Here is a 13,563-nt window from a genome sequence, read left to right as displayed (position 1 = left end):
TTCAGACTAGGTGGTGGTTGGTGGTGGTTTTTTTGTGGGTTCCCTCTGCATTATTATTCATTTGATTTATTACCCACCCTTCACCCTAAGGTCCCAGGGTGGGGTGACAACAATTTACAACATGGCATAAAAACCAGTTTTAAAACAAATTGCATGGCAATGTTGCAATAACAGGGCAGTAGCGGTGGATTTATACTGGGCCGTCCGCACATCATTCCTCTTTGTTAGTTGTTCTGCGATGCTTCCCCAATGTGACGGCGTAATTGCTGCCTAGAGGGGCATTTGCACAACTACAGAGCGTCAAAAGCTGACAGTGAAAAATAAAGCAGCACATTTGTGAATTAAAACTTGCAGTATTTCAGCAGGAAGTTACAGGGCTGAAACAAAGCAGTATGTCCATCCCAAAGCTTTCCAAGTCTACGGTTCACAGGAGCAAAGAGTATTATAAACGGGATGGCATAGAACTGCTTTGATGCCAGCAAGAGAACAAATAATCATGAATGCACGATAAAAGGGGCACCTGGAGGGGCTCCAAAATAAAACAGGCAGATGGCCATGAGAAGCTCTTCAAGTACCTAAGCAGAGTCTGCTGGGTCAGGCCCATGGGCCATCTAGCTCAGCATCCTCTTCTCACAGGGGCGAATCAGTTGTCCCAATAGGAAACCCACAAGCAGGACCTGAGCCCAAGAGCCACACTCTCCCCTCCTGTGGTTTCAAGCAACTGGGATTCAGAAGCATGGCTGCCTCCAGCTGTAGAGGCCGAGCAGAGCCCTCCTGGCTAGCAGCCACTGAGAGCCTTCTCCTCCGCCATGAATTTGCCCCATCCTCTCCTAAAGCCATCTAGGATGGTGGCCACCGATGCCTCCTGGGAGGAGCACGTTCCACAGTTCGACTGTGCAGTGCAAGGAGGAGGACTTTGTTTTGCCTGTCCTGAATCTTCCTACTTTTGAAGGTGGGTGGGGGGTGCTCATATGGAAGAAGGCATTTCCTGAGATAGCAGAATTTTATCCCTTTACAGCCCTTGTTTTAAATTATTTTTCATAGAGTCATAACGTTGTAGAGTTGGAAGGGACTCCAAGGGTCATCTAGTCCAACCCCCTGCGATGCAAGAATCACAGCTAAGGCCAGCCCTCCTTGCGCCTTACCTTTCTTGTCTCCGTCCTGTGGGCCATAGTAGGTGAACAGCCGCTCCAGCAAAGTGTCCTCGTTGCCTCCAGGCTGCAGCGACTCCTCCTCCAGCAACCACAGCAGGCCACGGGCCTCGTCGGTCCGGGCCAGGGAGCGGACCTGCAGGTAGGAGCCGCCCAAGACCCCCCGCTGTGTTATTGGGGTCTGTAACCTCCACCAAGAAAGCTGGGTGTGGTGGGACAGGGAGGGAGGCATGGGGGCGGGGGGGGGGAGCATCTTGCCTGAGAGGGGCTGCCCCGTTCCTGGGGGCAGCACTGCGTACTGCTAGCCATGCACGCGCACGCACACACACACACACACACCCTGGGTATCCTCCTCCCTCTGCGTAGGCAGCACACATCGCCACAAGCCTGCCTGGGAAAGCCCAGCCCTAGGAGCAATGAAGTGGTGAAAGCCGGGGGCAGGCGGGGGCAGCCTTGTGCTCGGCTCCAGCTTTAAAAACAAATACTTTGCCCAGGAAGAATCAATACTTAATACCAGAGACAGGAGAAACACACATTGTCTAGTAAAATGTTCCAGCACAAGACGTTTACTCGGTAGAAATTCAATCTGGAGGATTAAGCAGCAAAATTACTCCCCGCAACTCAGCAGGGAGCAATTGGAGGAGCAGCTGCTCTCAACACACACACACACACACAGGCTTCAGTGCTGCAGCAGCTGCCACCCTTGGTACCTGAAGTTGCCAAACTCAGGAGAAAAGGGGAAGGGCCATAGCTTAGTGAGAGGGGGACCCTGCTTGGCATGCAGGATCCCAGGTTCAACCCGTGGTGGGTGGAAATGTCCCCCTGCCTGAAACCCTGGAGAGACATAGTCGATACTACTGAGCTAGAAGGACTGGTGCTCTGATTTAGCATAAGGTAACTTCCTATGTTCATAAGAAGAGCCTGCTGGATCAGGCCAAAGGGGGACCACCTGCTCCAGCACCTTGTTCTCACAGTGGCCACCCAGAGGGAAGCCAGCAAGCAGGACCCGAGTGCAAGACCGCTCTTCACTCCTGTAGTTTCCAACAACTGGTATTCAGAAGCATTGCTGTCTCCATTCGTGGAGGCAGAGCATAGCCATCATGGCTAGTAGCCATTGATACTGTTCCCCTCCAAGAATCTGTGGGGTCCTCTTTCAAAGCCATCCAAGTTGGGGGCCATCACTGCCCCCCCCCCGTTGCAGCGAGTAGCATAGCTTGACTACGTGCTGCACGAAGGACTTTCTTTTATCTGTCTATTTCAGTTCCTAAAGCAGAATCTAGATGGCAAAGCATCACATCCAAATTAAGAAAATCCATGCATTCTGATTTCGTTTCTAAGAAGGGGTGGGTGGGTGGGGAGAATCTTCGAACAGGAGCTGGCAATGGCAATTCAGGACGGCCCTCCTGGGAATTGCAATGCACAAGCGTGGAATTTCTGAGCCAGGCATGGACCTCGGCATCCCAAGATGCTTTGGTTTTTAATTGAAAGGGGAGAGGCGGAGAGATCTCTCGCCTCCGTGGCTGATGAGTTAAGACTGGCGGGTGGAGGGAGGGAGGGAGGGAGGAATGGGCAGTTCTTAGTGAAATCCCAGGTGCTGGCAGAGGAACCAGCAGGACTTTTGGTTTGAGGAGGCACAGAGTTGTCATGCCCTGCATTGCTTATATTTCATCTCTAAGAGGGACGGGGAGGGTGGGGAGAGAGGGCCTTAAAGCAGGCGTGGGCAGAGGACAGGTCAGGACGTACTAGTTAGCCTCTGGGCAATCTGCAGTAGCTCTCTCTCCCTTGCCTGCTCCTGGCCTATAAAACAGGATACTATTCCTGAGCCAGGCCCAGGAATCCCTTGGGAACATAGGAAGCTGATGTATACTGAGTCAGACCATTGGTCCATCCAGCTCACTGCTGTCTACACTGACTGGCAGTGGCTCTCCAAGGTTTCAGAATGGGGACATTCCCGGACCCAGCTAGAGATGACGAGGATTGAACCTGGGATCTGCTGCATGCAAAGCAGGAGCCTTGCCAGAGACGCTGGCGTCCCTCCTCTAAAACGAAGTCAGATGAAGGGCTGGCTGAAGCAGGAGCAGAGGAAGCTGCCTCATACTGAGCCAGGCCATGGCTCCACCTTGCTTGGCTTTGTCTACAATGACTGGCATCAACTCAGCCCTACCAGGAGATGCCACTGGGGATTGGACTGGGCCCGGGTGGCTTTGACGGGGGACCCTGTGCAGCTCCGTTGTCAAGTTTTATTGCTGCAAGTTGGGCTCTTTCATCCCCGCCCACAGCAAGGAGAGGCCGTCCCTCTTCCAGATCGTCTCACGCTGATCTGTTTCAATTGCCAATATCACTGTTGCCGTTTTCAATAATTTTAGTGTTCAGTGATTTGCAAGCAGCAGGGTTTGTGTGTTTTCAACTTAATGATTTATTTATTTAAAAAAATGTATCTATCGAGCTTGCCAGGAGTGCTTAGGGACCAAGAATGGTAGGAAATCAATTTGGAAATAATAATAATAAGGATCTGAGCTGGGGGAGAAGGAAGGTGGGTCCGTGACCCTAGCCCTCCTGGGAGAGTCATGGTGGAGTGGTTTCAAAAGCAGCCCCACCTTTTGCATGTGTGGAAAGCGCCTTTGTTTGCGAGTAAATCACGGGCAAGAGGATAAGTGAAGGGGGTGGGGGGGGGGACGTCCCTCCCTGCCTCCTAATGCGGCACAAACTGACGAAATTCATCAGCCGCACTGCTGTGTGCTAACAGGCCCCTCCATTAGGATGACAAGCAGCAGCAGGGACTTTCAAGCCTCGCCACCTCCCTACTCCTTTATTGGCCCAGATGCAAACGGAAAAGGAAAATTATGGGCGCACGGGACAAACGGGAGAGCAACAGCGGCTTCCTTCGCTTCCGCTGCTCCCCACCCGACAAAGCTCCCTCCTCAGGTCACTTGAGAGGGAGGGAGACCCTGCAGACATTGCTGAGCTCTAAGTCCCATTGCACTGGCTATGTTTTATTGTTGTAAGCTGCTTTGACACCTACATGGTGAAAAGCAGGATACCAATTTCAAATAAAACCAAAGCAAAATTCGCAAGAGCCCACGAGGAGCCTGCTGGATCAGGCCAAAGGGGGTCCATTGAGTCCATCCTAAAGGCCAGTACCACACCCTGACGCCAGGAGAGGGGGGTTTCAAAGCTCCGCAGGAGAGCAGCTGCAAAAGGCACCAGGTTCAAACCCTGAGACGTCGCATTAAAAGGACCCAAGCAGAAGGCACTGGGGAGCTGCTGCCAGTCAAAGCGGACAATGCTGGGCTAGACTAACAGCCTGACCTTGCATAAGGCAGATGCCCATGGCCCCAAATCAGACGCCTCAGTGTTCCAATCACATAAGGGGGGGATGCTTCCCCACGCCCTCTCACTGAAAGCAGGGAGGCCCTCCCCTCGTGTGCCACTTGCTACACACACACACACACACACACACACCCATTCTCCTTAAATGCTTTTGCCCCACACCCAAGTTGCTTTCAGTCACAGGAGCTTGGCTGCTGAGAAATGGACTTGGGGAGACAAGTTGCAGAGGGTAAGTGGAGCAGGGGGAGCAATGGGGTAGGTTCTGCACCTCTCGCACCCATTCCACTGTGAAATTCATCCCCCCCATGCATGACGCCTGCGCTGCAACTCCCCAGCCCCCCCCTCTCTCACACAAACACACACACAGAGTCCATAGCCCCGTTCATCAGTCAGATCTGCCTAGATCAGAGCAAAGCCCTAACTAACCCTGACAGCCGTCTCCCTACCTGGAGCCAGCGCTTTCTCCTCGTTAGCGTTGGCTAATTGGAAGGATAAATGCTCTGCCAAGGTTGTAGCTCCCAGTCAGGAAGCCGGTTCCCTCAGTGGCAGCTGTCAGGCTAGGAGGTTTGAAATGCAACCCACCCCCACATCCTTCCCTCTCCAACATGCTCTGGGCACAGCACCCCTTGGCTAACAGCAGGGAAAATGAGGGCTTGGATCCATGCTGGGGAAGGCACTGAAGTGTCCATGGAATGACCTGGTTGTCCCTACTGGGCAAAGCCTTGCAAGCAGACCTCTGGAGTCACCAGGAGTGAAGCACCCTAGAAGGTGACCAAAACCCACCTAGTCCAACTCCATAAGCAGGACCAGCCACTTCAACCACCACTCCTGGTTGAAACCCAGAGAATGTGTGTATGCTGCAAGCTGAGAAGCTGCAGGAAAGGGTGTTATAGCAGAATGATGGCTCCAGAAGGCTCAAGTTAGGGGAGCCAAGATCACGGGTCAAGGTCTCAAGAAAGCTATGCAGTGTCCCCGTGCAGGAAATATGCAGGGTGAAAGGAACGCTGGAGGGTTGTTGCCACCATGCCCAGCTCCTGGATGCCCTGGCAGCTTTCGTGTCCAGGAGGCAGGACTAGACAGGGCTTTGGTCTGACCCAGCAAGGCAAGGCTTGGTTTCTTTAGCCACAGGCTGCAAAGGAACCCATTGGAAGCCTCCAAACCAACCAGCAGAAACCACCTGCATCCCACTGTCAAGCCGGTCAGACTGGCACAAGTTCCTTCCGGCCTTGAGGATAAGGCCACGTTCATACCACACATTGAAAGCACGTGGAATTCTGGGAACTGTAGTAAGAATGTAAGTGCAGCCTGGTGGATCAGGCTCATGCCCCATCAAGTCCAGTGTCCTGCTCTCACACTGACCAACCAGGTGCCTGAAGGAAACCTGCAAGCGAGACCCAAGTGCAGGAGCACTCTCCCCTCCTGCGGCTTCCAGCAACTGGCGTTCAGAAGCGTTTGCCTCCAAGCAGTTTAGTCCTTGCAGAGCAACAATTCCTAGCATCCTTTGCAAACTACAGTTTCCAGGATTCTTGCGATGGGGTGCTTTAAAACGGTGTGGAACTGATCTAAATCTTCTCGTCCGCCTTGCCCACACTCACATGCTTCGATTTGTTTCTCCCCCGGGTTTCCCTGAAGCTGTGCCCAGACTGCCCAAGCCTTGCCTTTTACACACCCCGGGTCTGAGAGGCATGCTTGCAAGTGACATATCCCAGTCCAAAATTGAGCAAAAAAAGAGAGAAAGAGCTCTCTCTCACACACACACTTACTGGCTGGCTGTGTTATGAGAGACAGCGCCTCTGTTGCTCAGACGTCAGGCATGAAGTTGTCTTGTACCCCACCAGCTGCATGCATCCGCCCCGCCCAGTAGCATTACAAAAAAGAACAACCTGCAGCCAAGCAGCTGCCCTGTTTGAGGGCAGGCAGAGGAGCAGATGCAGGGAGAGGGGGCAGGAGGAGGGATGGAGCAGGAACGGGCAGCGGCGGCAGCGGCAGGGGTGGCAGCCATCCCCCGTGAAGAGCCCTCACATGCAGCTTACCAGTGCCTGGTGGGACGCTTGGTCTACTGTGGCTATAGACCCAGATGTATTAGGCTCTAAGGCATCTAAGGAAAGGTCTATGTTTTCCTAGAGAAGGACGGACAGAGGAGGCGTGATTAGTGGCCCGTGGGGCTACAGATTACAGTTAAAAAGGCAATCAGAGACAGAGAAAGAAAGAAAGAAAGAAAGAAAGAAAGAAAGAAAAAAGAAAGAGGAGGGGAGGGGTTGGTGGGTGTGGAGAGAAGTGGTCAGTGCATTAGTTGGAACAGAATCTATGGGGGCAAAGTCACACACACAGCAGGGGGTTCCCTGGATAGCCCTGTGGTGTGTGAACACCACCCCTTCTCCCACCCCCCACCAAATGCTGTTGCCTAAAGAGCTGGTGCCAGACTGGCAATCCATGCACTGTGGGCAGGGCAGAGAAGAAATCTCCTTGTGTGGTTGGAGGAGGGGGTTGTCAATATCGGGGGCCCCAGCCAGCCACCCTGTGCGCAATGCAGGGCTTCTCCAGCAGCAACAGCACCTGGCATCCTGCATAAATGTTTTTAAACAATTAAATTAAAAGGAAGTTCCTGATTCTGAAGGACAGCCAAGAGAAACTTTAAGAGACATCAACCCTGATCTCCCCACCATCACCAACCCCAAACCATCCCACTCAAACAAGCTCCGGATTTAGTCCAGGTGTCTGAAAGGACAGCTCAGGGGCCCAGAATAATAACAACAACAAACCCGCAACAGTTTGGTTTTGCCTGTGTAAAAAAAGGTCATGTACAGACTGCAATATTTCCTGGGTCTCAGAAATGCAACTGGCTAGTCTCCCCTGCAGGGTGGCATTTCTGATTTTGTCCACTCCTTGTGCTGTGCTAGATGTTCTATTGCAGTGCACAAATTTGGGAGAACGGCTGCATCCTGCACCCCAGGCATGATGGTGGCAACGTCACCACAGAAGAGAAGGGTGCAGGGTTGAGGTTTTGCAGCCAGATGCAGAAAGCATTCTACTGCGTCAATGCAGGCCAAAGGTTTAAGAAAATGTGTGGGGAAACATTGGCCCTCCAGAGGCTGCTGAACCACAGCTCCCATCATCCCTTGCTGGGGCTGATGGGAGTTGTAGTTCAGCTACACCTGGAGTGCCACAGGCTTCCCACACCTGGTTGAGGGGATGGGAGAGGAGTCACAGTATCAAAAAATTGTAGAGTTGGGTGGGAACTCCCCCCCCCCCGAAATTATCTTATCCAACCCCCTGCAATGCAGCAGTCACAGCTAAAGAATTTCTGACAGACAGCCATCCGACCTCAAGGGGGCAAGAGGGAGGGAGGCAACTCATGAAAACCCCTGCTCCTGGGAGGTGGCAGATCAGATGCTACTGATTAGGGTTAATAAGAGGGGGGATCTAAAATGAGCCTCCTCCCTTGTTGGTTTCAATCAGCAGCTGAATTAGGGTCTCAATTAGAAGGTGACGCAGAAAAGGGATTAAGCCAGATGACAGACAGGGGGGTATCTCGGAACAGTACCCTTTCCACCTGAGAACTGACTCAGGCACTGCCTGCTGCTTTAGCTTTAGGGACGGGGGTGGGAGCTACGAGCCCCTTTCCCCCAAACCAGACAATACCTCCTTGTATCTCTCCAGCTCCTGCACAAAAGTGCGCTCGTGGAAGAGGGTCTGCAGTCGCTCCTGGGCATAGTTGTGGCACAGCTCTTCGAAGGTGGCCCCGCGGCTCTGGCCAGCCATCTCGGGGTTCTGGAAGCCGGGGGTGTCCACAATCATCATGGAACACAAGGACCGCTGGCTGGACTTGAGGGCCCTCGGCAGACAAAGGGGGGGGGAAGTGGGGTTAGAGGATTCTTTTTCCTGCAGGGTGGAGAGGGCTTTAAGCCCACAAGTATTCAAAATGCAGGGGTTAGCACTGGTCTCCACAGCTCTGGACTGGCCAGCAGTATGGCTGCAAACGTGCCATACATTTAAAGCACTGGTCTGATCCAGAAGGACTCTTAACAGATTAGCCCCAGAGAAAGAAGTGCTCCCTTTGCAGGGACTCCTAATTCAGTCTTTGCTTTTCCATATGCAGCTGTGACCTACTCTAGGGAGGCAGCTCTGCTGCCTTGGCAAGAAAAGGAAGCCACCCCAATTCTGTGATTTCTGGGGTTGCTTAGAGATCTGCACTGGTTGCTGATCTGCTACCGTGCCAAAAGTTCAAAGTGCTACTATTACTATATAAAACCCATAACTGGGGACCAGCTTACCCTGCACATACCCACTCCACTGCTTTGATCAGCGAAACTATCACTGCTACAGGTGCCAGACAATACCTGTTCTGCATTTTTAAGAACCCGATTGCAGCACCTACGCTTTGCAATTCCCTGCCTATCGATGTCAAGTAAGCGCCTTCGCTGTACTCTTTGCAGTGCCTGCTAAGAACATTCCTGTTTTGACAAGCCTGTCCAGGTGCTCAGAAAGTTAATGTGCGTTCTAACCTGTTTTAGTATTTTAACTTTCTGTATATCTTCCAACTATTGTTTATGAAAGGAATGGATGGATGGATGACCCTTTGAGTCTCTTGCAGCTCTACAATTCCAGGATTCAACTTGGTGGCCATGTAATGCTGGCTAGCTGGGCCAGCCCAAGGAACAGAGGGCCCTGCTGCCCTCGGCTCCACAGAAGCAGCCTTGCAAAGCAGGGATAGAGAAGTTCTGTTAGGAGGGGGGGGAAGCTTTTCCTCTCCTCGTTAGCTCAGCTAATGCACTTGGGGTCTGGAAAGGTCAGGTGCATTGATGGAGCTTGCTAAGGATTAGCCAACAGGAGGGGGAAAGAAAGAGGAGGTTTTTTTTAACGTGGGTGAAGCTAGGGATGGGTGAATCTGACCATTTCGGTTTATCCTTTTTTTTACAGCCTAATGTTCTGTTCTCCACATTGGTTTGCAATTTATTTAAGGGCCCCATGAAAAGTCATCAAGCATTTTAGTGCGGGTTTCTCCTAACACACACATTTCTGTCTGCAGCTTCCCTTAACGTTCACGCTTTTGCAAAGCCATCCCCCCTCATGTAATGTGTTTCTGAGTGTTCTTTTCACTTACGTGTGCATTTTTTCATTTTTTCATTTCACAACATTTATATGCCGCTTGACGGTAAAGGAAAAGGGTATCTCAAAACCATTTAAAGAACAATAAAACTATCTATAAAAAAACAGTTTACAACAACTATTTTTAAAACTATTAAAAAATAAAAAAAAATCAACTATAAGCTAAAAACCAGATGATATGACAACATAGTCTGGACAGGCATTGTGTAAACAAAAATGTTTAAAGCAGGCACTAGTGGGCATTGGGAAGAAAGGGACCTTCAGCCCTTGCAACTGTTCCATCAGGGCAAGACCTCCTGGAAAGCGTTGCCAAGACCACTAGGCCTGAGCTGTGGCTTCTTTTCTTGAATAAACGTTTAAATGCTCTGGCCTGGAGTGATCTATTGCTTTTGTTGCTGACCTACGCCTGGCTCAAGCCCTGACAACTGGCCCCAAGCTAGCATGTGCATTTTTGTACACAAAGGAACACAGGAAGCTGCTTTACACTGTGTACTCTGGTTTCTCTTCAGGAAGCTGCCTGAAACTGAGTCAGACCAAGGGTCCATCTAACTCAGCATTGCCTACACTGACTGGAAGCAGCTCTCCAAGGCAAGGATCTTTCTCAGCTCCATCTGGAGATGGCACTAGGGACAGAACCTGGGACTCTCTGCATGCAAGGCAGGTAGGCGGTCTCCCACGGAGCCAGAATTTGCACTGCAAAGCATGGAGAACGGCCACGTTTCAAAAGATGGCTGCGTTCTGATCCACGCATTGTTTTGGAAGGTGCAGGTTTGCTGGGTCCGCCTCTAAAAGCAAGCTGAATCCTCTGTCTCCCCCGTCCCTAGAAAGACCCACCGCTGGCACTTCTATACCTGTTGAGGAGTGAGATGAGCAGCGTGAAGAGTTCAGAGTACAGGCCTGAGGCGAGGGCCTCCAAGCACTCCAGAGCAGTCGTCTTTGGGCCTGGGGGAGCGAGAGACAAGAGACACCACCAGTGAGGAGGAAAGGAGAAAATGATGCATGCTACAGAGAAAGTGGATACAACAAAGCTTCTCTCTCTCTCTCTCTCTCTCTCATAACACTAGAACTCATTTTATGATATTATGGCAGAAGGACAAAGCTGCCATTGTAATTTTTGAATAATTGTTTATTGATTTTTATTTTTTTAAAACACACTGGAACTCGTTCAATGAAGCTGAATGCTGGAAGATTCAGGGCAGTTAAAAGAAAGGACTTCTTTTGAACTATGGAACTCCCTGCCACAGGAGACAGCAACGGCCCACAATATAAATGGCTTTAAAAGAGGATGAGATGAATTCATGGAGGAGGATCAGGCTGCCGATAAGGCTAACCCAGACGGCTACGTTCTCTCTCCACTGTCTGCAGCAATACGCCTCTGAATGCCAGTTGCTGGAAACCACAGGAGGGGAGAGTGTGGCTCTTGCGCTCCAGCCCTGCTTTTACAGGTTTCCCACTGGGGCACCTGGATGACCACTCTCTGAGAACAGGAGGCTGGCCTCATCCAGCAGCCAGGCTCTTCTCATGTTCTTTTGTTTTTAATTCCTCCCCCCAAAACAATACCTTGTGTGATAAGTGAAAATATATCCAGAAATTTAATCCTCAATCCTCTGCTACTATTGTGACATAATAATGGATAGATTCTAATTATTACTGTCAATTAGACCTGACCTCTGTTTATTAAAAGCACATTTAAAAATCCTTTGATGTGTATCTACCCCAATCAACGAAATCCCTTTTTAAATGCCTCTCTTTAATCATTTTGGGACGCTGTACTTTTCTGTGCCAGTGTTACATAGAAGGAAATTTATTAAAATAAGAAAGCATGGGTTGCATAGATGAAAATTTATTAAAATAAGAGAGTGTGCGTTGTATCCAATGTTAATTAGAGCACACCCATTGAATCCAGTGGAATGAGCGGATGAGACCAACTGTGGGTCCAACAGTCAAGCAGGTGATTTCTGCACATGCTGTAATTGAAAATGGGGGGTGGGAGGCGGATGGGGCTCATCCACCTGGGAAGGGAGCCCATTTAGGAGAAGGAAAACTCTGATCCTAAACCTCCACTGCCTTGCAGGATATCCTTGGGAGAAGAAAAGGCTCAGGAGTAAACCCTCCATGGATCCATATTGAAGTCCCTAAGACGGTTGGATGGCGCCTTGTACGCCTCCTTCCAGCAACTCCTGGAGTTGATGGAAATGTCTTGCTCTGCTTTCCTTTGGACCACAGCAGTGAGGCTGAGGAGGGGTCTTGTCTGGGCAGCTCAGGACCTCCATACAGCCCCGGGGAGGTCACTTGGGGGCTGCAAACGCAGCAAAAACAATGCAGGAGGCCGCAGTTACAAGTTCCCGGTCTCTGCAGCCACAGCAGGTGCTGTGATTCTCCAGCGGTTTGATTTCGCCCCAAAGGCACACACTTCCGTTGCCTCCCTAGACAGACGGATGCCAAGAGCAACAGACCCACGGAAATTAATGGATGTGACTAACATTTGTGTGAGTGCACATATATGAGGGATAGGAAGGACTGACGGCCCCGCAATGCTCTACTTCTGAGGCTTCTGACCCTTGCAGGTTCAACTTACCTGAGCCATCTGCCAAGGCAGATTCCTCCGGCCCCTGGCGGAAGGAGGTGGATCTTTGCAGGGTCCCTTTGGGCTGATGCTTGAAGATGGATGAGGAGAGCTCTTCCAGTGTGCAGCCCAGCAGGTAGGCTGCTTTCTGGGCCCACTCGTGGCGAGCAAACTGCTTCCTCCCAGCTGAAAAGAGAGACAGAGGGAGGGAGACAGAGAGACAGAGGGAGAGGGAGAGCATCAGGTCTGAGTCAAGAGAAGCAAAGAGGCTCCCTTGTGCTGGCCCAGCGGGGGTGGGAAAGAGGAGACATTTCTGGAAAGGACCCAAGGGCTCTTTCCACAAATAAGGCACAGCACCATATGCAAGTCAGCACTCATCCTTCCCCTTGTCAACAGAGAGCTCCAGGCCCCACTTGCAATGTGGAAGGAGGAGTCCAGGAGTGGAGGGGAGAGGGGGGGCCTGCCGGGGACAACACAAGCCTCTGATTCTCCACACATGAACAGTGGAAAAGGAATAAAATTCATTAGGTGAGGGATCACACTTTATCAGGGTTCGGCATGGCATGACCCACTGCTTGGCCTTGTCATTGTTCACATTGTACAGAATTAAAAAGCAAGAAGTTGCTGGGGAAGGGAGGGGGGCGAAAGATATGTGAGGGGGCAAAGAGAGAGAGACATAATGAAAATGTATTTAGGAGCCTGATGAGGGGAGATTGGAGGTCAACAGCTTAATGCTTCTTGCCAGGCTAAGCATGGCAGTGAGCCATTGCAGGAGGGAAGCCAGGGAAGAAGGGGCTGTGGAGAGAATAGCAGAAAGGCAGCCCTCTCTCCGCCTTGCCAGAACTGGGGGGTGGGAGGTGGGGGAACAACCAGAAACATCACCTGCTGGTGACAGCCACCCAGCTCCCCCACCCGCCCATCAAGAAACATAGCTCAGTGGCAGAGGGTCCCGGTTCAACCCTCAGTGGCATCTCCTGGTAGAGTTAGGAGGGACACTCTGCCTGAAACCCTGCAAAGCCATTGCTGCCAGTCAGTGCAGACGATACTGAGCTAGATGGACTCAAGTGTAAGGCAGCTTCCTGTATTCCTAACAGTAAGTGAACCCCTCCCACTCTTAACAGTGGGCCTTCCTGGGGCCATGGAGGGAGGGGCACATCTTCAAAGGTTTCAGTTGGGGTGGGGGTGCCCACCCATAGATTTCCGGGGGGGAAGGGATTGTTTCTCCTTTGCACAGGGTGTCATGAAGGACCAGGTGCTGCTCAGAAGTTGGAATTAAAAAGGTGAGACTGTGCAGGACAGGCCTGGTTCAGCACATTTTGATGCAAAGCAGAAGGGACAGAAGACAATACAAGTTTTTTTCGGGGGGGGAGGGGTGTCAATGATAGCCACATGCAGAGGTCCACAGTA

The 13,563-nt window shown here is 51.3% G+C and overlaps 1 protein-coding gene across 1 annotated transcript in view; it reads right to left on the bottom strand.

Annotated features, from left to right (window-relative positions):
- MYO18A (myosin XVIIIA) overlaps window positions 1–13,563 on the bottom strand; it is a 141,145-nt gene that overhangs the window by 60,984 nt on the left and 66,598 nt on the right. Inside the window, 5 exon segments of the mRNA XM_033171487.1 lie at window positions 1,146–1,287; window positions 6,515–6,601; window positions 8,124–8,316; window positions 10,442–10,532; window positions 12,169–12,342. Of these exon segments, the coding sequence (XP_033027378.1) occupies window positions 1,146–1,287; window positions 6,515–6,601; window positions 8,124–8,316; window positions 10,442–10,532; window positions 12,169–12,342 (687 nt within the window).

The sequence above is a fragment of the Lacerta agilis genome, chromosome 15 (genome assembly GCF_009819535.1).
Source record: "Lacerta agilis isolate rLacAgi1 chromosome 15, rLacAgi1.pri, whole genome shotgun sequence".
NCBI lineage: Eukaryota > Metazoa > Chordata > Lepidosauria > Squamata > Lacertidae > Lacerta > Lacerta agilis.
The sequence above is the reverse complement of the archived record's forward strand: the minus strand, read 5'-3'. Positions and strand labels throughout refer to the sequence as shown.